Genomic DNA, 26525 nt, shown 5'->3' on the forward strand with positions numbered 1-26525 from the left:
TTTCATAGTTATGGGTCATTGCTCCGAAACGTCGCAGTTTTAAATTCTCTCGATATAATTTTTTTTAATTTATAAAATAATTTCCGCTCAGCACCGTTAGCTCATTAACATGACGAGGGGGAGGTCGGGGGGCGGGGCGATGTCACGTGGGCTCAAATGTGGCCCCGCCCACCTCCAGTGGAGTTTCTTCGGTTTCTAGCGTTACGGTGTGGTGAGGAGTGGTGAGTAGTGGTGAGTATTCACTCGTGGTGAGGAGTGGTGAGGAGTGGTGAGTAGTGGTGAGTAGTAGTGACTCGTGAGTAGTAGTGACTCGTGGTGAGTAGTGGTGAGGAGTGGTGAGTAGTGGTGAGTAGTAGTCACTCGTGGTGAGTAGTGGTGAGTAGTGGTGAGTGTAGTGGTGACTCGTGGTGAGTAGTGGTGAGTAGTGATGAGTAGTAGTCACTCGTGGTGAGTAGTGGTGAGCAGTCACTCGTGGTGAGTAGTGGTGAGTAGTCACTCGTGGTGAGCAGTGGTGAGTAGTCACTCGTGGAGAGGAGTGGTGAGTAGTGGTGAGTAGTCACTCGTGGAGCGTAGTGGTGAGTAGTGGTGACTCGTGGTGAGTAGTAGTGAGTAGTAGTGACTCGTGAGTTGTGGTGAGTAGTAGTCACTCGTGGTGAGTAGTGGTGAGGAGTGGTGAGTAGTGGTGAGTAGTAGTCACTCGTGGTGAGTAGTGGTGAGTAGTGGTGAGTAGTAGTGACTCGTGAGTAGTGGTGAGTAGTAGTCACTCGTGGTGAGTAGTGGTGAGGAGTGGTGAGTAGTGGTCACTCGTGGTGAGTAGTAGTGACTCGTGAGTTGTGGTGAGTAGTGGTGAGCGGTGACACGTGGTGAGCGGTGACTCGTGAGGCAGTATGAGATGTTGACTACCTCGCCTGGTACACAGGAGGTCGTGGGGTCCATGCTGAGATGTTGACTACCTCGCCTGGTACACAGGAGGTCGTGGGTTCAATCCCGACCCTGACGACGCCTGGATCTCTGTAGGTCTATGAGTATGGGTCTCTATGGGTCTCTATGGATCTCTGTAGGTCTATGAGTATGGGTCTCTATGGGTCTCTATGGATCTATGTAGGTTTATGAGTATGGGTCTCTATGGGTCTCTATGGATCTCTGTAGGTCTATGAGTATGGGTCTCTATGGATCTATGTAGGTTTATGAGTATGGGTCTCTATGGGTCTCTATGGATCTCTGTAGGTCTATGAGTATGGGTCTCTATGGGTCTCTATGGGTCTCTGTAGGTCTATGAGTATGGGTCTCTATGGGTCTCTATGGATCTCTGTAGGTCTATGAGTATGGGTCTCTATGGGTCTCTATGAGTCTCTGTAGGTCTATGAGTACGGGTCTCTATGGGTCTCTATGGGTCTCTGTAGGTCTATGAGTATGGGTCTCTATGGGTCTCTATGGGTCTCTGTAGGTCTATGAGTATGGGTCTCTATGGGTCTCTATGGATCTCTGTAGGTCTATGAGTATGGGTCTCTATGGGTCTCTATGGATCTCTGTAGGTCTATGAGTATGGGTCTCTATGGGTCTCTATGGATCTATGTAGGTTTATGAGTATGGGTCTCTATGGGTCTCTATGGATCTCTGTAGGTCTATGAGTATGGGTCTCTATGGATCTATGTAGGTTTATGAGTATGGGTCTCTATGGGTCTCTATGGATCTCTGTAGGTCTATGAGTATGGGTCTCTATGGGTCTCTATGGGTCTCTGTAGGTCTATGAGTATGGGTCTCTATGGGTCTCTATGGATCTCTGTAGGTCTATGAGTATGGGTCTCTATGGGTCTCTATGAGTCTCTGTAGGTCTATGAGTACGGGTCTCTATGGGTCTCTATGGGTCTCTGTAGGTCTATGAGTATGGGTCTCTATGGGTCTCTATGGGTCTCTGTAGGTCTATGAGTATGGGTCTCTATGGGTCTCTATGGATCTCTGTAGGTCTATGAGTATGGGTCTCTATGGGTCTCTGTAGGTCTATGAGTATGGGTCTCTATGGGTCTATGAGTATGGGTCTCTGTAGGTCTATGAGTATGGGTCTCTATGGGTCTCTGTAGGTCTATGAGTATGGGTCTCTATGGGTCTCTGTAGGTCTATGAGTATGGGTCTCTATGGGTCTCTGTAGGTCTATGAGTATGGGTCTCTATGGGTCTCTATAGGTCTATGAGTATGGGTCTCTGTAGGTCTATGAGTATGGGTCTCTATGGATCTCTGTAGGTCTATGAGTATGGGTCTCTATGGGTCTATGAGTATGGGTCTCTGTAGGTCTATGAGTATGGGTCTCTATGGGTCTCTGTAGGTCTATGAGTATGGGTCTCTATGGGTCTCTGTAGGTCTATGAGTATGGGTCTCTATGGGTCTCTGTAGGTCTATGAGTATGGGTCTCTATGGGTCTCTGTAGGTCTATGAGTATGGGTCTCTATGGGTCTCTGTAGGTCTATGAGTATGGGTCTCTATGGGTCTCTATAGGTCTATGAGTATGGGTCTCTGTAGGTCTATGAGTATGGGTCTCTATGGGTCTCTGTAGGTCTATGAGTATGGGTCTCTATGGGTCTCTGTAGGTCTATGAGTATGGGTCTCTATGGGCCTCTATGGGTCTCTGTAGGTCTATGAGTATGGGTCTCTATGGGTCTCTGTAGGTCTATGAGTATGGGTCTCTATGGGTCTCTATGGATCTCTGTAGGTCTATGAGTATGGGTCTCTATGGGTCTCTATGGATCTCTGTAGGTCTATGAGTATGGGTCTCTATGGGTCTCTGTAAGTCTATGAGTATGGGTCTCTATGGATCTCTGTGGGTCTCTGTAGGTCTATGAGTATGGGTCTCTATGGGTCTCTATGGGTCTCTGGATCTCTGCTATCATTTGTGATGGCCCGGTCACTTCTAAAAACAGAGGGATGATATTACTGGCAAAGGAGGTCTCATAATGTACATGCTCACCCCGAGCCCTCAATACTCTGATAGTGCGCTGTTTTTGAGTTGTACGCCTTTTGGCGTCTTCTGGTCCAACACCAGTGGAGACTAAAGGGCTCTAAGAAAAGCTGTCTCGGGTGTGGACCAATCAAATTCAAGGACAGTGCCATCATCATTATCAGAGTTGTCTCTTTTTGTTTGCATTTTGACTTGCTTGTGTTGTGGCTATTGCAAACACGATGCCTTGAATAAAGGTGTCAGTTTTTGTGCCAGTTAAAAGGGTACAAACCTATTCCTATAAAAGATGAATACTCGAATAACGAGAGAGAGACAGAGAGAGTACACAGAGAGAGACAGAGAGAGAGACACAGAGAGAGACAGAGACAGAAGAGAGAGAGACACATTCACAGAGAGAGAGACAGACAGAGAGAGAGACAGATATACAGAGAGAGACAGAGAGAGAGACACAGAGAGAGACAGACAGAGAGAGACAGATACACAGAGAGAGACAGACATACACAGAGAGAGACAGAGACAGATACACAGAGAGAGACAGACAGAGCGATAGACAGAGAGACAGATACACAGAGAGACAGAGATACACCTACAGAGAGACAGAGAGGCAGATACACAAACAGAAGAGAGAGTGTATAGTGTAGTGTATGGTAGTGTATAATGTAGTGTATAGTGTAGTATATAGTAGTGGAGTGTATAGTGTAGTAGTGTATATTGTAGTAGTGTATAGTGTACTGTATAGTGTAGTAGTGTATAGTGCCGTGTATATATTAGTGTATAGTGTAGTGTACAGTGTAGTGTATATAGTAGTGTATGTTAGTGTATATATTAGAGCAGGGGTCGGGAACCTATGGCTCGCGAGCCAGATGTGGCTCTTTTGATGATTGCATATGGCTCGCAGATAAAACAAAATATTCTCACTTGTTTTAATCCATCCATCGATTTTTCACTGCGCATGTCCTGTTCAGGGCTGCAGGAGCAATTGTCCATTATTTTAATTGGATGATACTGGCCTACGTTTGCCGTTGCTGGGTAAAACAGGTAAACGCCCCCTTTTGAATCAGTCTGAGACTGCGTCTGCTCGGTCATTAGCTCAAAGCTAACCCTTCGACGAAGAAGATGGCGAAAAGAAAAAAATACGACGAGTATCGTACATTTCAGGACGAATGGACCGAAGAATTCCCCTTTGTGGAGAGAGCGGGTTCTGCGGTGTGTCTAATTTGCAATGACAAAATTACATCGTTGAAACGGTCGAATGTAAAGCGGCACTTCGGCACGCGCCACGCTACCTTTGCATCAAAATACCCTGCGGGAGACAGCAGAAAGAAAGCGTGCCAAGAGCTTCTGAGCAGGGTGCAAGCTAGCCAGCAGCAACTCCGCGTATGGACCCGGCAAGGTGACTATAATTCGGCTAGCTTTGCTGGTTCTTTAGCAATAGTGAGGAACGGAAAACCATTCACAGATGGCGAGTATGCTAAAACGTTCATGCTGGATGTAGCCAATGAACTTTTTGATGATCTTCCGAACAAAGACAAGATAATCAAACGGATACAAGACATGCCTCTGTCGGCAAGAACTGTTCATGATCGTACCATCGTGATGGCAAACAAAGTGGAGGAAACGCAAGTGAAGGACATAAATGCAGCGCCGTTCTTTTCTCTGGCTTTGGATGAGTCAACAGACGTGAGCCATTTGTCGCAGTTCAGCGTGATTGCAAGATATGCTGTTGGTGACACACTGCGCGAAGAAAGTCTTGCTGTTCTGCCATTAAAAGGGTCCACAAGAGGTGAGGATTTATTCAAGTCTTTCATGGAGTTTGCTCAAGAAAAAAGTCTACCTATGGATAAACTTCTCTCAGTGTGTACTGATGGTGCTCCGTGTATAGTGGGGAAAAACAAAGGATTTGTGGCGCTTCTCCGTGAACATGAAAATAGACCCATCCTAAGTTTCCATTGCATTATACACCAGGAGGCACTTTGTGCTCAGATGTGTGACAGGCAGTTTGGCGAAGTGATGTCGCTGGTCATTCGTGTGATCAACTTTATTGTTGCCCGAGCCTTAAATGATCGCCAGTTTAAAACACTGCTGGATGAAGTTGTAAATAACTATCCTGGTCTGCTTTTGCACAGCAATGTGCGTTGGTTGTCAAGAGGGAAGGTGCTTAGCCGTTTTGCGGCTTGCCTGAATGAAATCTGGACTTTCCTTGAAATGAAAGGCGTCGGGCATCCTGAGCTAGCCGACACCGAGTGGCTCCTCAAGTTTTACTATCTCGTAGATATGACTGAACATCTGAACCAGCTCAACGTGAAAATGCAAGGCATTGGAAATACAGTGTTATCCCTTCAACAAGCTGTATTTGCTTTTGAAAACAAGCTGGAGCTTTTCATCACGGATCTTGAAACAGGTCGTTTACTACATTTTGAAAAACTGAGCCAATTTAAAGATGCATGCACAGCAAGTGAGCCCATTCAAAACCTTGATCTCCACCAGCTAGCTGGCTGCACATCCAGTCTCCTACAGTCCTTCAAAGCACGCTTTGGAGAATTTCGTGAGCACACTCGTCTTTTTAAGTTCATCACCCATCCAAACGAGTGTTCACTGAACACAGCCGACCTGAATTACATCCCTGGTGTCTCCGTCAGAGATTTTGAAGCAGAAGTGGCTGACCTGAAGGCCTCAGACATGTGGGTGAATAAGTTCAAGTCACTGAATGAAGATTTGGAAAGAATCACACGACAGAAAGCGGAGTTGGCGAGCAAGCACATGTGGACAGAAATGAAAAAACTCCAACCCGAAGACCAGCTGATTCTCAAAACTTGGAACGCGCTTCCTGTCACATACCACACACTGCAGCGTGTGAGTATTGCTGTATTGACCATGTTTGGATCTACGTATGCATGTGAGCAGTCATTCTCACATCTTAAAAACATCAAGTCCAACCTACGATCACGTTTAACGGATGAAAGCCTCAACGCTTGCATGAAGCTTAACCTCACCAAGTACCAACCCGACTACAAAGTACCAACCCGACTACAAAGACATCAGCAAATCCATGCAGCACCAGAAGTCGCATTAATGGTGAGTGTTATAACAACATTATTTAAAAGAATAAATTCAGAGGCTTATTATACTGACATTTAGTTGAATTCACTTTTAAAATATATTATATGGCTCTCACTGAAATAAATTTCCAAATTTTTTGCTTTCATGGCTCTCTTAGTCAAAAAGGTTCCCGACCCCTGTATTAGAGTATAGTGTAGTGTATATAGTAGTGTATGTTAGTGTATATATTAGTGTATAGTATAGTGTAGTGTATATAGTAGTGTATGTTAGTGTATATATTAGTGTACAGCGTAGTGTATAGTGTAGTGTATAGTGTATGGAATTGTCACGTGAGCGGTTTGTGCTTTTTCTCCGTCTGCCACCGTCTGCAAGGGACCCTCTCGGAGGAGAGCGACAGGAGGGAGGAGGTGTTGGAGGAGGAGGAGGAGGTGGACGAGGAGGTAGAGGAGGTAGAGGAGGAGGAGTCCAGCCATGAAGATCCCAGCTGCCTTACACCTGACGCCCTGGATTGAGGAATTGTTTGTTCGGCCGGAACTCTACCAGGGAATCGGTTGCACGGCCAAGGTCATGCAGGTCAGCTGTGGACCGGTTGGGGAGGGGGACGGTGGGTGGTCGGAGTGGTGATGGTGGGAGGGGGTTTCATCATGGGATTATCCCCTCCCCACCCACCCACCCCCCACCCTCCCCACTATTCAAAGATCTCCTGCAGCGACGTTTTGTGTGCACGGAAGCTTCCATCGAAACCCGCTCGGGCTGTTGTCGCTGCTGCTGCTGCTGCTGAGGCATCGTCAGATCCCTGTGACTCAGCGTTCACCCGCTTACCGAATGTGGCGTTCTGGGCTGCAAAGCTGTCCCGCTTGGGTCGTGGCTCTCTCGGTCCTGTTCGGTCAAGTCGCGTGGGTAAACTAAATAAAAACCACAACAACCAACGTGACTTTTCGATTGAAAGCTTTCGTGACTGCAAGGATTCATCTTCTTTGGTTCTTTCGGTAAAGTCACCACCACCACGTTAGAATGAGAATAAAATAATAAATTGGTAAAATAAAATAACACGATAATAATTCTCACGACGTTTCGGCCACAACACAAGCGGCCTTCATCAGGTGAAGGGGACGAGACTGTCTGGTAGGACAGCGCTGGAGTGAAAGAGCCACGTTCAGATCACGGCCTTTAAGCTGTGTGAGAGGAACAAAGCGCCTTGACAAAGGAATTAGCATATAATTTAGCATTGAAATGGCTAAATGATTAGCTTGTGACTGGTCACAGAAATAGTTATGTTAAAAGTTAAAGCATACACATCCGCAGAGGCACCCCTTGACAATGGAATTAGCATAGAATTTAGCATTGAAATAGCTAAGTTAAAGCATACACATCCGCAGAGGCACCTCTTGACAATGGAATTAGCATAGAATTTAGCATTGAAATAGCTGAGTGATTAGCTTGTAACTGCTCACAGAAATAGCTACGTTAAAGTCAGACCATACACATTCACCGAGGCACTTAGTACAAATCAAACAGGAGAATTTAGCATTGAAATAACTAGGCGAATTTAGCATTGAAATAACTGAGTGATTACCTAGTGACTGGTCACAGAAATGACTATGTTGAAGTCAAGGCCTACACGTCTGAGCTATTCACAGTACTATATAGGGAACCAATAAAAACTAAAATATAAATTACCTTCATGTTATCAATAAACTCTATATTCTCCAATCAGCTAAGCTACCAACAATAAGTCGTTATATATCACAATGCTATATGGCGAAAAAATGGGTGGATTCTTACCCTCAAATTTCAGCACCACGGATAGCTACGGGCCCCGTTCAGACGGACGAGTTCGTCCATGGTCGGAACAGAGGAGGGGGAGAGAGACAGCTGCGAGGCGCTATTATACTTAGAGTCGCGGTGCTAAAGTTGAGGCTTAAAGGCCGCGATCTGAACGTGGCTCTTTCACTCCAGCGCTGTCCTACCAGACAGTCTCGTCCCTTCACCTGATGAAGGCCGCTTGTGTTGTGGCCGAAACGTCGTGAGAATTATTATCGTGTTATTTTATTTTATCAATTTATTATTTTATTCTCATTCTACGTGGTGACTTTACCGAAAGAACCAAAGAAGATGAATCATTGCAGTCACGAAAGCTTTAAATCGAAATTTAACCGCCTCTACGGGGAGGGATTCCACACATCCTTAAGATCATTCAACAGACTCCGGGATAAGAAGGCTCAACTAATCGAGTCTCTCACCTTTCTGAAGAGATGCCGCGACTCTAAGCTGTCTCTCTCCCCCTCCTCTGTTCCGACCACGGACGAACTCGTCCGTCTGAACGGGGCCCGTAGCTATCCGTGGTGCTAAAGTTGAGGGCGCTTTGTTCCTCTCACACAGCTTAAAGGCCGTGATCTGAACGTGGCTCTTTCACTCCAGCGCTGTCCTACCAGACAGTCTCGTCCCCTTCACCTGATGAAGGCCGCCTGTGTTGGTGGCCGAAACGTCGTGAGAATTATTATCGTGTTATTTTATTTTACCAATTTATTATTTTATTCTCATTCTACGTGGTGGTGACTTTACCGAAAGAACCAAAGAAGACGAATCCTTGCAGTCACGAAAGCTTTAAATCGAAATCTAACCGCCTCTACGGGGAGGGATTCCACACATCCTTAAGATCATTCAACGGACTTCGGGATAAGAAGGCTCAACTAATCGAGTCTCTCACCTTTCTGAAGAGATGCCGCGACTCTAAGCTTAAAGGCCATGATCTGAACGTGGCTCTTTCACTCCAGCGCTGTCCTACCAGACAGTCTCGTCCCCTTCACCTGATGAAGGCCGCCTGTGTTGGTGGCCGAAACGTCGTGAGAATTACTATCGTGTTATTTTATTTTACCAATTCATTATTTTATTCTCATTCTACGTGGTGGTGGTGACTTTACCGAAAGAACCAAAGGAGACAACGTGACGTTGCCGAATGGAACCCAAAAGGGTGTACGGATCTCTGCTGGTGTCATGCCGATGACAATGCTGTATATTTCTGCCGTGTTTCGGCGAAGGTCTAATTGTCCGCGGCTCGGCTCGCTTTCTTGGCTCTGAATCCACCACGTTGTTGCACTAACTGCGGTTCCATTTACTAGTAGGGGACAGATTCGATTTAAATCTTTTCGCGAGTGCAGGGATTCATAGTCTTAGCTCTTTCGGTAAAGTCACGTTGAAGGGAAACAATAAAATAATAAAATTGTTTTATATATTTTTTTTATTTTATTGTTTCCCTTCAACGTGACTTTACCGAAAGAGCTAAGAATATATAGAGTAGGGGACAGTTTCGATTTAAATCATTTCGCGAGTGCAGGGATTCATCTTCTCGGTTCTTTCGGTAAAGTCACCGCCGCGGCAGAATGGGGATAAATGAATAAAAATGATGAAAAAAATATAAAAATTCTCGCGACGATTCGGAGGCACCACAAGCTCCCCCCGTCTTCAGGTGGGACAGTCACGGCAAGATCGCTGCATCATCACGTTGGGGAGGCTTTCAGAGCCTCGAGCTTAGATACAGGTTAAAGTGGTGGGGGGGCAGGGCCTAGTGGGGGGACATTGTGATGGGGGTGTGGGGCTAAGTTAACCATTCTTTTGCTCTGTCATCAAAGCACAACGTTGCATCGGTCGCTCGATCACGTGGTGCCCGGGCGGTGCAAAGCGTGCCGTACGTACGCTGCTGATCGCATTGCCGGAGCCCTCGCTCGCTCGGCAAGTTTAATATTTCCGATTCGATGCTTTCGTGACTGCAGGTATGATTCACGTTTCTTGGTTCTCTCGCTAAAGTCACCGCCACGTAGATGGGGAAACAATAAAATGACAAAACTATAAAACGATCAAATTCTCACGACGTTTCGTGAAGACCACAGCGACGAACATTTGGCAAACAGTGGCGGTTATTTTTAATTTTGCCGTGGTCTTCACGGCTGATGATGTTTGCTGCTTTGCGTTGCAGGCGAAACGTCGTGAGAATTTTTACTGCGTTTGTATTTTTACTTTGTTATTATTATTATTTGATTGTTTCCCTATCTGCGTGGTGACTTTACCGAAAGAACCGAGAATAATCTTCTTTGGTTCTTTCGGTAAAGTCACCACCACCACGTAGAATGAGAATAAAATAATAAATTGATAAAATAAAATAACACGATAGTAATTCTCACGACGTTTCGGCCACAACACAAGCGGCCTTCATCAGGTGAAGGGGACGAGACTGTCTGTCTGGTAGGACAGCGCTGGAGTCGACCTCCTCCAGCTGCCCACCGCTCCTTCCAGGCCGGCACGGCGTGGGTCAGCCGCGCGTGGCGGAACCCCGGCCACACCCTGGCTCCGACCGGAGCGCGGAAGATGCCCAGGCTGCTGGCCGGACGTTGCCCCTCCAGGGCCACCTTGCTCGCCCTGTATATGGCGAGCTTGGCGTAGCCGAAGAGCACGTTGACTAGACACTGAAGATGTTGGGGTCCGTCGTCTCTCTCTCTCGTCTCTCTCTCTTTCTCTCTCGTCTCTCTCTCTTGTCTCTCTCTCTTGTCTCTCTCTCTTGTCTCTCTCTCTTGTCTCTCTCTCTCTTGTCTCTCTCGTCTCTCTCTCTCCCTCTCTCTCTCTCTTGTCTCTCTCTCTTGTCTCTCTCTCTTGTCTCTCTCTCTTGTCTCTCTCTCTTGTCTCTCTCTCTCGTCTCTCTCTCTCCCTCTCTCTCTCTCTCGTCTCTCTCTCTCGTCTCTCTCTCTTGTCTCTCTCTCTTGTCTCTCTCTCTTGTCTCTCTCTCTTGTCTCTCTCTCTCGTCTCTCTCTCTCCCTCTCTCTCTCTCTCGTCTCTCTCTCTTGTCTCTCTCTCTTGTCTCTCTCTCTTGTCTCTCTCTCTTGTCTCTCTCCCTCTCTCTCTCTCTTGTCTCTCTCTCTTGTCTCTCTCCCTCTCTCTCTCTCTTGTCTCTCTCTCTTGTCTCTCTCTCTTGTCTCTCTCTCTTGTCTCTCTCTCTTGTCTCTCTCTCTCGTCTCTCTCCCTCTCTCTCTCTCTCGTCTCTCTCTCTTGTCTCTCTCTCTTGTCTCTCTCTCTTGTCTCTCTCTCTTGTCTCTCTCTCTCGTCTCTCTCTCTCCCTCTCTCTCTCTCTCGTCTCTCTCTCTTGTCTCTCTCTCTTGTCTCTCTCTCTTGTCTCTCTCTCTTGTCTCTCTCTCTTGTCTCTCTCTCTTGTCTCTCTCTCTCGTCTCTCTCTCTCGTCTCTCCCTCTCTCGTCTCCCTCCCTCTCTCTCCCTCTCTCTCCCTCTCTCTCGTCTCTCTTCGTACGGTCAGAGAAGAAACGAGAAGGTGCTCCGTGTAGTCGGCACTTGCTTTCGCGTTCGTCATTTCGTCGTTTCATGTGCCCCGCCTCTCCCCCCCCCCACGTCCTCCTTTTTAAATGAAAGATTTCACAAAAAAATATTTCACGCTCTGCTCTGCTCTGCCTCTCTCACTCTCTCTATCTCTCTCACCCTCCCCTCCCTCCCCGCCCGACCCCGACCCCGACCCCGACCCCGACCCCGACCCCGACCCCGACCCCGACCCCGACCCCAGCATCCCGAGTGTCTCCCGGGCACGCGCGTGAGGTCGCAGTACCTGGACAAGCTGACGGCGCTCAGCGTGACGGACGGCAAGTACATCGTCAAGGCCGTGGTCACTCGCGAGGCCATGGACTGCCTGGATCGGTAAGGGCAGGGCCTGGGGGGTGGTGGGTGAGGGGTGGGTGAGGGGTGGGTGAGGGGTGGGTGAGGGGTGGGTGAGGGGTGGGTGAGGGGTGGGTGAGGGGTGGGTGAGGGGTGGGTGAGGGGTGGGGCGGGCGGAGGGGCGCCAGGGTGGCTGGGAGATGTTGACTGCCTCTCCTGGTACGCGGGAGGTTCGTGGGTTCGATCCCGACGCCTGGTGCCCGCTGTGTATTTGGAGTTTCTGTGTCTCTCATCATCACCACCACCACCACCACCACGGTGGCTGGGAGATGTTGACTGCCTCGCCTGGTACGCGGGAGGTTCGTGGGTTCGATCCCGGCGCCTGGTGCCCGCTGTGTATTTGGAGTCTGCGTGTCTCTCATCATCACCACCACCACCACCACGGTGGCTAGGAGATGTTGACTGCCTCTCCTGGTATGCGGGAGGTTGGTGGATTCAACCCCGACGCCTGGTGCCCGCTGTATATTTGGAGTTTCTGTGTCTCTCATCATCACCACCACCACCACGGTGGCTGGGAGATGTTGACTGCCTCGCCTGGTACGCGGGAGGTTCGTGGGTTCGATCCCGACGCCTGGTGCCCGCTGTGTATTTGGAGTTTCTGTGTCTCTCATCACCACCACCACCACCACCACGGTGGCTAGGAGATGTTGACTGCCTCTCCTGGTATGCGGGAGGTTGGTGGATTCAACCCCGACGCCTGGTGCCCGCTGTATATTTGGAGTTTCTGTGTCTCTCATCATCACCACCACCACCACCACGGTGGCTGGGAGATGTTGACTGCCTCGCCTGGTACGCGGGAGGTTCGTGGGTTCGATCCCGACGCCTGGTGCCCGCTGTGTATTTGGAGTTTCTGTGTCTCTCATCACCACCACCACCACCACCATCACGGTGGCTAGGAGATGTTGACTGCCTCGCCTGGTATGCGGGAGGTTCGTGGGTTCGATCCCGACGCCTGGTGCCCGCTGTGTATTTGGAGTTTGCTTGTCTCTCATCACCACCACCACCACCAGAGACCAGCGGTCACACAGAGACACGCGGAGAGACGCACAGATAGACGTCCGTTGAATCAACAGCGGAGCGCCGGGGAGACGTGGGGAGACGTGGGGAGACGTGGGGAAGGGCATTGAGAGACAGAGAGAGACGTGGAGGGAGACACGCAGAGACACTCGGAGAGACACACAGATAGACGTCCGTTGAACAGCGGTCACACAGAGACACGCGGAGAGACACACAGATAGACGTCCGTTGAACAACAGTGGGCCACGGGGGGACGCGGGGAGACGTTGGGGAAAGACATTGGCAGACGGAGAGACGTGGAGGGAGACACGCGGAGAGACACGCAGAGACACGCGTGAGAGACGCGCACAGATGGACGTCCGTTGAATCAACAGCGGAGACGCGGGGAGACGCGGGGAGACGTTGGGGAAAGGCATTGGGAGGCAGACGGAGGCAGAGAGACACACACGGAGACAGGGAGACGCACACGGAGACAGGGAGACGCACACGGAGACAGGGAGACACACACGGAGACAGGGAGACACACACGGAGACAGGGAGACACACACGGAGGCAGGGAGACACACACGGAGACAGGGAGACACACACGGAGACAGGGAGACACACACGGAGACAGGGAGACACACACGGAGGCAGGGAGACACACACGGAGACAGGGAGACACACACGGAGACAGGGAGACACACACACGGAGGCAGGGAGACACACACACGGAGACGGGGAGACACACACACGGAGACAGGGAGACACACACGGAGACAGGGAGACACACACGGAGACAGGGAGACACACACGGAGACGGGGAGACACACACGGAGACAGGGAGACACGCACGGAGACAGGGAGACACACACGGAGACAGGGAGACACACACGGAGACAGGGAGACACACACGGAGGCAGGGAGACACACACGGAGACAGGGAGACACACACAGGGACAGGGAGACACACACGGAGAGACAGGGAGACACACACACGGAGGCAGGGAGACACACACCGAGACAGGGAGACACACACACGGAGGCAGGGAGACACACACACGGAGACAGGGAGACACACACGGAGACAGGGAGACACACACAGGGAGGCAGGGAGACACACACGGAGACAGGGAGACACACACACGGAGACAGGGAGACACACACGGAGGCCGGGAGACACACACGGAGACAGGGAGACACACACGGAGACAGGGAGACACACACGGAGACAGGGAGACACACACACGGAGACAGGGAGACACACGGAGGCAGGGAGACACACACGGAGACAGGGAAACACACACACGGAGACAGGGAGACACACACGGAGGCAGGGAGACACACACGGAGACAGGGAGACACACGGAGGCAGGGAGACACACACGGAGACAGGGAGACACACACACGGAGACAGGGAGACACACACGGAGGCAGGGAGACACACACACGGAGACAGGGAGACACACACGGAGACAGGGAGACACACACACTGAGACAGGGAGACACACACGGAGACAGGGAGACACACACACGGAGACAGGGAGACACACACACGGAGACAGGGAGACACACACGGAGACAGGGAGACACACACACGGAGACAGGGAGACACACACGGAGGCAGGGAGACACACACGGAGACAGGGAGACACACGGAGACAGGGAGACACACACACGGAGACAGGGAGACACACACACGGAGGCAGGGAGACACACACGGAGACAGGGAGACACACACGGAGACAGGGAGACACACACGGAGACAGGGAGACACACACACGGAGACAGGGAGACACACACACGGAGACAGGGAGACACACACGGAGACAGGGAGACACACACGGAGACAGGGAGACACACACACGGAGACAGGGAGACACACACGGAGACAGGGAGACACACACACGGAGACAGGGAGACACACACACGGAGACAGGGAGACACACACGGAGGCAGGGAGACACACACACTGAGACAGGGAGACACACACGGAGACAGGGAGACACACACGGAGGCCGGGAGACACACACGGAGACAGGGAGACACACACGGAGACAGGGGGACACACACGGAGACACGGAGACACACACACGGAGACAGGGAGACACACACGGAGACAGGGAGACACACACGGAAACAGGGAGACACACACGGAGACAGGGAGACACACACACGGAGACAGGGAGACACACACACGGAGACAGGGAGACACACACGGAGACAGGGAGACACACACGGAAACAGGGAGACACACACGGAGACAGGGAGACACACACACGGAGACAGGGAGACACACACACGGAGACGGGGAGACACACACGGAGACAGAGAGACACACACGGAGACAGGGGGACACACACACGGAGACAGGGAGACACACAGGGAGACAGGGAGACACACACACAGAGACAGGGAGACACACACGGAGACAGGGAGACACACACGGAGACAGGGAGACACACACGGAGGCAGAGAGACACACACGGAGACAGGGAGACACACACGGAGGCAGGGAGACACACACGGAGACAGGGAGACACACACGGAGACAGGGAGACACACACACGGAGACAGGGAGACACACACGGAGACAGGGAGACACACACACGGAGACAGGGAGACACGCACGGAGACAGGGAGACACACACGGAGACAGGGAGACACACACACGGAGACAGGGAGACACACACACGGAGACAGGGAGACACACACGGAGACAGGGAGACACACACGGAGACAGGGAGACACACACACGGAGACAGGGAGACACACACGGAGACAGGGAGACACACACGGAGGCAGGGAGACACACACGGAGACAGGGAGACACACACGGAGACAGGAAGACACACACGGAGACAGGGAGACACACACGGAGACAGGGAGACACACACGGAGACAGGGAGACACACACACGGAGACAGGGAGACACACACGGAGACAGGGAGACACACACGGAGACAAGGAGACACACACGGAGACAGGGAGACACACACACGGAGACAGGGAGACACACACGGAGACAGGGAGACACACACACGGAGACAGGGAGACACACACACGGAGACAGGGAGACACACACGGAGACAGGGAGACACACACACGGAGACAGGGAGACACACACACGGAGACAGGGAGACACACACGGAGACAGGGAGACACACACGGAGACAGGGAGACACACACGGAGACAGGGAGACACACACGGAGACAGGGAGACACACACACGGAGACAGGGAGACACACACGGAGACAGGGAGACACACACGGAGACAGGGAGACACACACGGAGGCAGGGAGACACACACACGGAGACAGGGAGACACACACACGGAGACAGGGAGACACACACGGAGACAGGGAGACACACGGAGACAGGGAGACACACACGGAGACAGGGAGACACACGGAGACAGGGAGACACACACGGAGACAGGGAGACACACACGGAGACAGGGAGACACACACGGAGACAGGGAGACACACACGGAGACAGGGAGACACACACGGAGGCAGGGAGACACACACGGAGACAGGGAGACACACACGGAGACAGGGAGACACACACACGGAGGCAGGGAGACACACACACGGAGACGGGGAGACACACACACGGAGACAGGGAGACACACACGGAGACAGGGAGACACACACGGAGACAGGGAGACACACACGGAGACAGGGAGACACACACGGAGACAGGGAGACACACACGGAGGCAGGGAGACACACACACGGAGACAGGGAGACACACACGGAGACAGGGAGACACACACACGGAGACAGGGAGACACACACACGGAGACGGGGAGACACACACGGAGACAGGGAGACACACACGGAGACAGGGAGACACACACGGAGACAGGGAGACACACACAGAGACACACACAGAGACACACACGTAGACAGGGAGACACACACAGGGACAGGGAGACACACACGGAGGCAGGGAGACACACACGGAGGCAGGGAGACACACACACGGAGGCAGGGAGACACACACGGAGACAGGGAGACACACACGGAGACAGGGAGACACACACGGAGACAGGGAGACACACACGGAGACAGGGAGACACACACGGAGACGGGGAGACACACACGGAGACAGGGAGACACACACAGAGACAGGGAGACACACACGGAGACAGGGAGACACACACACGGAGACAGGGAGACGCACACGGAGACAGGGAGACACACACACGGAGACAGGGAGACACACACACGGAGACAGGGAGACACACACGGAGACAGGGAGACACACACACGGAGGCAGGGAGACACACACGGAGACAGGGAGACACACACGGAGACAGGGAGACACACACGGAGACAGGGAGACACACACGGAGACAGGGAGACACACACGGAGACAGGGAGACACACACACGGAGGCAGGGAGACACACACGGAGACAGGGAGACACGCACGGAGACAGGGAGACACACACACGGAGGCAGGGAGACACACACACGGAGACAGGGAGACACGCACGGAGACAGGGAGACACGCACGGAGACGGGGAGACACACACACGGAGACAGGGAGACACACACGGAGACAGGGAGACACACACGGAGACAGGGAGACACACACGGAGACAGGGAGACACACACACGGAGGCAGGGAGACACACACGGAGACAGGGAGACACACACGGAGACGGGGAGACACACACACGGAGACAGGGAGACACACACGGAGACAGGGAGACACACAGGGAGACAGGGAGACACGCACGGAGACAGGGAGACACACACACGGAGACGGGGAGACACACACACGGAGACAGGGAGACACACACGGAGACAGGGAGACACACACACGGAGACAGGGAGACACACACGGAGAGACAGGGAGACGCACACACGGAGACAGGGAGACACACACGGAGACAGGGAGACACACACGGAGACAGGGAGACACACACACGGAGACAGGGAGACACACACGGAGACAGGGAGACACACAGAGACAGGGAGACACACACACGGAGACAGGGAGACACACACGGAGACAGGGAGACACACACACGGAGACAGGGAGACACACACGGAGACAGGGAGACACACACACGGAGACAGGGAGACACACACGGAGAGACAGGGAGACACACACACGGAGACAGGGAGACACACATGGAGACAGGGAGACACACACACGGAGACAGAGAGACACACACGGAGACAGGGAGACACACAGAGACAGGGAGACACACACGGAGACAGGGAGACACACACGGAGACAGGGAGACACACACGGAGACAGGGAGACACACACGGAGACACACACGGAGGCAGGGAGACACACACGGAGACAGGGAGACACACACGGAGACAGGGAGACACACACGGAGACAGGGAGACACACACGGAGACAGGGAGACACACACGGAGACAGGGAGACACACACGGAGACAGGGAGACACACACACGGAGACAGAGAGACACACACGGAGACAGGGAGACACACACACGGAGACAGGGAGACACACACGGAGACAGGGAGACACACACAGGGAGACAGGGAGACACACACACGGAGACAGGGAGACAGGGAGACACACACGGAGACAGGGAGACACACACACGGAGACAGGGAGACACACACGGAGACAGGGAGACACACATGGAGACAGGGAGACACACACACGGAGACAGGGAGACACACATGGAGACAGGGAGACACACACGGAGACAGGGAGACACACACACGGAGACGGGGAGACACACACACGGAGACAGGGAGACACACGGAGACAGGGAGACACACACACGGAGGCAGGGAGACACACACACGGAGACAGGGAGACACACACACGGAGACAGGGAGACACACACGGAGACAGGGAGACACACAGGGAGACAGGGAGACACGCACGGAGACAGGCCACCCCGTGCAATGCCACCTCCCTACGTGCCCGTGCCAGGGACACACGACTGCGGTTTCGGCAGCTGGAGAACAAATACTTCACGCTGTGGAACCTGCAACCCAAAGCCTTCTTGGATCCCGACCTGGTGAGCTTCCGCCGTCAATATCATCGCCGTTATCATCGTCACCGTCATCATCATCATCGCCATCATCGTCATCATCGCCATCATCGCCGTCATCATCGCCAGCATCATCCTCGTCGCCGCCGAATATTCACGCCGAGTTTCATCCCATCGCGCCCTGCTGGAAGGAATCTCTCCCCCCCCACCCCCCATCCCCCCCAGTGTCAGCTGTCCCTGTGCGCTACTCACCCAGTCACTCACCCAGTCACTCACTTAGCTACTCACCCAGTCACTCACCCAGCCACTCACCCAGTCACTCACCCAGTCAATCACCCAGCCACTCACCCGGACACTCACCCAGCTACTCACCCAGCCACTCACCCAGTCACTCACTTAGCTACTCACCCAGCCACTCACCCAGTCACTCACCCAGTCACTCACTTAGCTACTCACCCAGCCACTCACCCAGTCACTCACCCGGACACTCACCCACCCACTCACCCAGCCACGCACCCAGCCACTCACCCAGTCACTCACCCAGTCACTCACCCAGCCACTCACCTAGCCACTCACCCAGTCACTCACCCAGTCACTCACCCAGCCACTCACCCGGACACTCACCCAGTCACTCACCCGGCCACTCACCCAGCCACTCACCCAGCCACTCACCCAGTCACTCACCCAGCCACTCACCCAGCCACTCAACCAGCCACTCACCCAGTCACTCACCCAGTCACTCAACCAACTAATCACCCAGCCACTCACCCAGTCACTCATCCAGCAACTCACCCAGCCACTCACCCAGCCACTCACCCAGTCACTCACCCAGCTACTCACCCAGTCACTCACCCAGCCACTCACCCGGACACTCACCCAGTCACTCACCCAGCCACTCACCCGGACACTCACTTAGCTACTCACCCAGCCACTCACCCAGTCACTCATCCAGCAACTCACCCAGCCACTCACCCGGTCACTCACCCAGTCACTCACCCAGCCACTCAACCAGTCACTCACCCGGACACTCACCCAGTCACTCACCCAGTCACTCACCCAGCCACTCACCCAGCCACTCACCTGGACACTCACCCAGTCACTCACCCACTCACTCACCCACTCACCCAGCCACTCACCCAGCCACTCACCCAGTCACTTACCCAGCCACTCACCCAGCCACTCACCCAGCCACTCACCCAGCCACTCACCCAGTCACTCACCCAGCCACTCACCCAGTCACTCACCCAGCCACTCACCCATTCACTCACCCATTCACTCACCCAGTCACTCACCCAGCCACACACCAAGCCACTCACCCAGCCACTCACCCAGTCACTCACCCAGCCACACACCCAGACACTCACCCAGCCACTTACCCAGTCACTCACCCAGTCACTCACCCACTCACCCAGTCACTCACCCAGCCACTCACCCAGTCACTCACCCAGTCACTCACCCACTCACCCAGCCACTTACCCAGTCACTCACCCAGTCACTCACCGACTCACCCAGTCACTCACCCAGCCACTCACCCAGCCACTCACCCAGCCACTCACCCAGTCACTCACCCAGCCACTCACCCAGTCACTCGCCCAGCCACTCACCCAGCCACTCACCCAGCCACTCACCCAGCCCCTCACCCAGCCACTCACCCAGCCACTCAATCAGCCACTCAATCAGCCACTCACTCAGCCACTCACCCAGTCACTCACCCAGTCACTCAGTCACTCACCCACCCACGACTCAACCACCCGCTCAACTAATCATTCACCCATTCATTCACTTAACAATCACTCACTCACTCACCCACTCACTTCATCACCCACTCACTCCCTAACCCGCTCACCTACCCACCCACCCAAACACTAGTTCGCTTAATCACTTGCCTACGAGCCAACCACTCGACTAATTCATTTACCCACCCAATACCAATAACCGTCATTCACCAATAAGTGACGGTGACATCACCACCACCTCGCCTGTGCCAGGCCAGAATTCTGATTTTCCTTCGATTTTGCTGATCGCGGATTTTGCCGATTGCTGCTATTTGCAAGAATGTAAACCACCCCGGGACCTCCCAACTCCTGCCCCGATGAGCCAGGGGTTTGGCTTGCACAGTGGGGGGGGAAAAAAACAATTCGGACACTATACACTACTATACACTATACACTACTACACTATATACTACACTATACACTACTACACTACACTACTATACACTACTACACTACACACTACTATACACTGCACTATACACTACTACACTATACACTACACTATACACTACTACACTATACACTACTACACTATACACTACTACACTATACTACTACACTATACACTACACTATACACTACTACACTATACACTACACTATACACTACTACACTATACACTACTACACTATACACTACTATACACTACTACACTATACACTACTACACTATACACTACACTATACACTACTACACTATACACTACACTATACACTTCTACACTACACTACTATACACTACCACACTACACTATACACTACTACACTATACACTACTATACACTACACTATACACTACACTATACACTGCTACACTATACACTGCTACACTATACACTACTACACTATACACTACTACACTATACACTGCTACACTATACACTACACTATACACTACTACACTATACACTACACTATACACTACTACACTATACACTACACTATACACTACTACACTACTACACTATACACTTCTACACTATACACTACTATACACTACACTATACACTACTACACTATACACTACTACACTATACACTACTACACTATACACTACTACACTATACACTACTACACTATACACTACTACACTATACACTACTACACTATACACTACTACACTATACACCACTACTACTACACTATACACTACTACACTATACACTACACTATACACTGCTACACTATACACTGCTACACTATACACTACTACACTATACACTATACTATACACTACACTATACACTACACTATACACTCCACTATACCATACCTGTCCCTGTCATAGGAATGTGGAATCGCCACCACTGCTCACCCCAGGAAAGGAGCCTTGGCCTCTTCTTTTTATACCTACGACTTGCCTTTACCGAAATAACCCAACAGTTTGATGGATCCCTGCAGCCACGGAAAGCTTCAAATCAAGATTGAGTGTTCTAAAAAATTGATTTTTACCCCCTTCTGGAAATTAAACAGGTGTCCTGTTAAGGTGTTCAAACACAAAATTGATGATATGGGTTTTTCCCCTTTTTTCCGGCAACAATACTGAAACCTTCTTACAAGGATTCACGTTTATTCCATTGACCACAATACCTGCAGTCAAAATGCCAACAAAACACACACACACACTATGATAATAATAATAATATTTGTGGCATTGCCCTTGAAACTGATTGGTCCGCACCAAGGGACGGCTTTCTCTTGAGCCTCGTCCCTATTTGTGCTCGACCACGTGACGCCAAAAGGCGTCACACAGCTCGAAGACAATGCCGCTGTCAAAGTAATGAGGGCTCGGGGTGAGCATCTACATCATTAGACCGCCTTTGCCAGTGCCAAAATAGTATAATGATAATAATAATAATAATAGGGGTTTTTCCCCTTTTTTCTGGCAACGAAACTGAAACCAAAATTGATGATAGCCTTTGCAAGGCAGAAAGTTACTGCATTGACCAAGGTCGTAGGAGTGAACATTTGGGGGAGGACAAAATCTTCCAGGGGGTCTGGGGGTGTGTGTGTCCCCACCCCCCCCCCCGCCCCCCAGAAAAAAAATCTAAATTTGAAAACTCATTTCCTGCCTAAAATATTTTTCAAAAAAATCACTAACACATAGGATGGACTTCTTATTCATGTTTTACAATAATGTCAAAGAGTGTTATTGTATTTGCATCGCTCTGTTTTAACTTTTCATTTTTTTTTACTTTTACCATCTCTTGTTTCATTGTATGTAATGGCAGAGATTACGGAGTACAACCATAACCACGACCACGTAAACAGAAATCGATTTCATAGCAATATATTGGGGGGGGGGGACATTTTGAGCATATTTCAATATTGGTGGGGGGAGCGGGAAGGGGGGGAGGGTATAGCCCCCCCCAATATTTATTATAATCACGGCCTTGGTGTTAACCCACACACATTACTAGTGGTGGTGAACGTGCAAACAGAGACATTGTCTCTGGTAATATCAGACGCGCGCTGTCTTTGAAACTGATTGGCCAACATCAGAGTCATCGTGATTTGAAGCTTTCGTTTCTGCAGTGATTCATATCCTTGGCTTCCTTCGGTAAAGTCACGTTGAAGGGAAACAATAAAATAATAAAAAAATATATATGAATAAAAAATATATATAAATACATATTTCATTTTTATTCTTAGCTCTTTCGGTAAAGTCACGTTGAAGGGAAACAATAAAATAATAAAAAAATATATGAATAAAAAAATAAATATACAAACACATATTTCATTTTTATTCTTAGCTCTTTCGGTAAAGTCACGTTGAAGGGAAACAATAAAATAATAAGAAAATATATGAATTTAAAAAATTGAAATAAATAAATATATAAACACATATTTCATTTTTATTCTTAGCTCTTTCGGTAAAGTCACGTTGAAGGGAAACAATAAAAAAATAAAAATATATGAATAAAAAAATGAAAAAATATATATATATAAACACACATTTCATTTTTATTCTCAGCTCTTTCGGTAAAGTCACGTTGAAGGGAAACAATAAAATAATAAAAAAATATCTGAATAAAAATTAAAATAAATAAATATACAAACACACATTTCGTTTTTATTCTTAGCTCTTTCGGTAAAGTCACGTTGAAGGGAAACAATAAAATAATAAGAAAATATATGAATTTAAAAAATTGAAATAAATAAATATATAAACACATATTTCATTTTTATTCTTAGCTCTTTCGGTAAAGTCACGTTGAAGGGAAACAATAAAAAAATAAAAATATATGAATAAAAAAATGAAAAAATAAATATACAAACACACATTTCATTTTTAATCTCAGCTCTTTCGGTAAAGTCACGTTGAAGGGAAAGAATAAAATAATAAAAATATATATGAATAAAAATTAAAATAAATAAATATACAAACACACATTTCGTTTTTATTCTTAGCTCTTTCGGTAAAGTCACGTTGAAGGGAAACAATAAAATAATTAAAAAAATATGAATAAAAAAATCGAAAAAAATAAATATACAAACACACATTTCATTTTTATTCTTAGCTCTTTCGGTAAAGTCACGTTGAAGGGAAACAATAAAATAATAAAAAAATATATGAATAAAAAATTACAAAAATAAATATATACAAACACACATTTCATTTTTATTCTCAGCTCTTTCGGTAAAGTCACGTTGAAGGGGAACAATAAAATAATACAATATATAATTACTGCGGTCGCGAAAGCTTTACATCAAAATGTATTTCATTGTTTCCCTTCGACGTGACCTTACCGCACGAGCCAAGAATGTGAATATCGGAGTCGTCGGCAAGCGGCCTTGTCCGTGGCGCGGTTCTCGCCACCGGCGTCAGTCCAGAGACTGACGCCCCAAAGGCGACCAATTTGGATGATGATGATGATGGTGGCACGCGTGTGGGAGCTCCACCATGGGACAGCTTTTTGCCAGGATCCGGGAGCTTGTCTGCTGCTCCCACCCAGCTTGAAATAATTCGCTGCCGAGCTTGATGCGGTGTTCACCGGAGCGCCGTCTGCCCGACAGTTCTGTTGCTTCGCCTGAGGAAGGCTGCTTGTGTCGCGGCCGAAACCGCCGCGAGAGAATTTCATTTTCTTTCATCACGTTTAAAAAAATTTTCGTCGGTGACTTTACCCGAAAGAACCACCAAGACGAATCCCCGCAGTCACGAAAGCCTCCAATCGAAATGCATCAAAAACGAGAATAGGTTTTAGACCTTGCTGGCGGCAAAGCAGTAGGTGTGTTGAGGTGACCCAAGCGCCAAATTGGCGGTACCTTTGGCGAGGGAGCGAGTTCCTGCCTTGACCCACTGACGGTACCTTTCACGAGGGAGCGAGTTCCTGCCTTGAGCCACTGACGGTACCTTTCGCAAGGGGGCGAGTTCCTGCATTGACCCACTGACGGTACCTTTCACGAGGGAGCGAGTTCCTGCCTTGACCCACTGACGGTACCTTTCGTGAGTTCCTGCCTTGACCCACTGACGGTACCTTCGGCGAGGGGGCGAGTTCCTGCCTTGACCCACTGACGGTACCTTTCGTGAGTTCCTGCATTGACCCACTGACGGTACCTTTCGCGAGGGGGCGAGTTCCTGCCTTGACCCACTGACGGTACCTTTCACGAGTTCCTGCATTGACCCACTGACGGTACCTTTCGCGAGGGGCGAGTTCCTGCATTGACCCACTGACGGTACCTTTCGTGAGTTCCTGCCTTGACCCACTGACGGTACCTTTCGCGAGGGGCGAGTTCCTGCATTGACCCACTGACGGTACCTTCCGCGAGGGGGTGAGTTCCTGCCTTGACCCACTGACGGTACCTTTCGCGAGGGGGCGAGTTCCTGCATTGACCCACGCACGCATTGCTTGTAGCGGCGAACTTGCAGGCAAACATGAGCTCTGATAATATCCCAACGCTGCTGTCTTTGAAACCCATCGGCCTACCGCCAGCGATTGACGGCACTTTTGCGCGTCCTAGGGGGCTGGGCAGGAGCCAGGCCAACGGCGAACGCCCGCTCGCCCGCTCGCTCGCCCGCTCGCCATTTTTCGTGTTTATTTTTTTTTCGGCCCCGTTGGCGGACGCCTCCCCGGCACCCGCTGTCGACCGACGGCCTCGCCGACTCGCCGCCCTCTGCGATTTCCGCGCAGGAGCTGAGCGAGTTCTACCTGCACGTCGAGAGGCTGGTGTACCTGCCGACGGGAGTGGACAGCTGCGGCCTGCGGAGCTAGTGAGGGCCTACGCGCGTCTGGTCGCGCTCGCCTCTACCCGGGAGGGGCCCTCTCGAGCTGCAGGCCCAACCTGAGCCAGCGCCCGCCGGCCTTCGGCGCCCGCTTAGTGCGCGCCGGGAACGGGTGGGCCTTGGGGCCCGCGCCGAGCGTGGCGGGTTTCCCGCTGATGGGACGTCTCGGTCGGGACGGGCCCAGCGGGGTAGCCCTGGGTTGGCCGATTGAAATGACCGGTGGATTGCACCAGGTGTACACCCTGCCTTGCCAAAATAATACACGCGCAAACACACACGCGCAAACACACACACAAACACAAACAACAACCGCTATTCGCCACTAAGTGGCGGTGACGTCACCACGACGCTTGTGCCAGGACATGTGCACCTTGAGGCCACGTGAAGTGTCGAACGCCCGCGGGAAGGAGGTCACGGGGCAGACCCAGCAGGTGCCACGGGTCGACTGACTGAGATGACTGGCTGATGCACCACCTGTGCCCCCTATTGTGTCAACCTGCTGTGCTTTAGCCACCCGACGCTCCGCTCGTTGTTGTGAGCGTCGCTCCTCCGCCCTCCGTTGTTGTTGGAGGGCGACTGCCTCCAACTGCCCAGTAGCGTCCTTCACGAGCCTCCTCCACAGAGGCCGATCTTGACACCGCTGGTGCCAGTCATCGGCAAAGTCCACTCAGCTCCACGTACTCCTGTACCACATCACTCCATCTCTTCTCTAGCCCGTGCCACGCCCGTCTAGCCCCCTCGATCCGGCCGAACAAAAGCTGTTTGGGCATGCGGTGGCTGGGCATGCGGGCTACATGACCCAGCCATC

At 51.0% G+C, this 26525-nt stretch overlaps 1 protein-coding gene across 1 annotated transcript in view; it reads left to right on the top strand.

The window, feature by feature from the left end:
- The first annotated feature begins 84 nt into the window (after positions 1-84).
- Positions 85-26525, top strand: part of LOC142906707 (uncharacterized) — a 70009-nt gene continuing 43568 nt past the window's right edge. Inside the window, exons 1-5 of the mRNA XM_076055063.1 lie at positions 85-231; positions 6386-6586; positions 11576-11706; positions 18659-18746; positions 25626-25705. Of these exons, the coding sequence (XP_075911178.1) occupies positions 6485-6586; positions 11576-11706; positions 18659-18746; positions 25626-25705 (401 nt within the window). The 5' untranslated portion in view covers positions 85-231; positions 6386-6484. The remainder of the gene's footprint in view (positions 232-6385; positions 6587-11575; positions 11707-18658; positions 18747-25625; positions 25706-26525) is intronic.

Source organism: Petromyzon marinus, chromosome 69 (genome assembly GCF_048934315.1).
Source record: "Petromyzon marinus isolate PM22_M1 ecotype Great Lakes invasive population chromosome 69, UKy_Petmar_22M1.pri1.0, whole genome shotgun sequence".
In the NCBI taxonomy this organism is placed as follows: domain Eukaryota; kingdom Metazoa; phylum Chordata; class Hyperoartia; order Petromyzontiformes; family Petromyzontidae; genus Petromyzon; species Petromyzon marinus.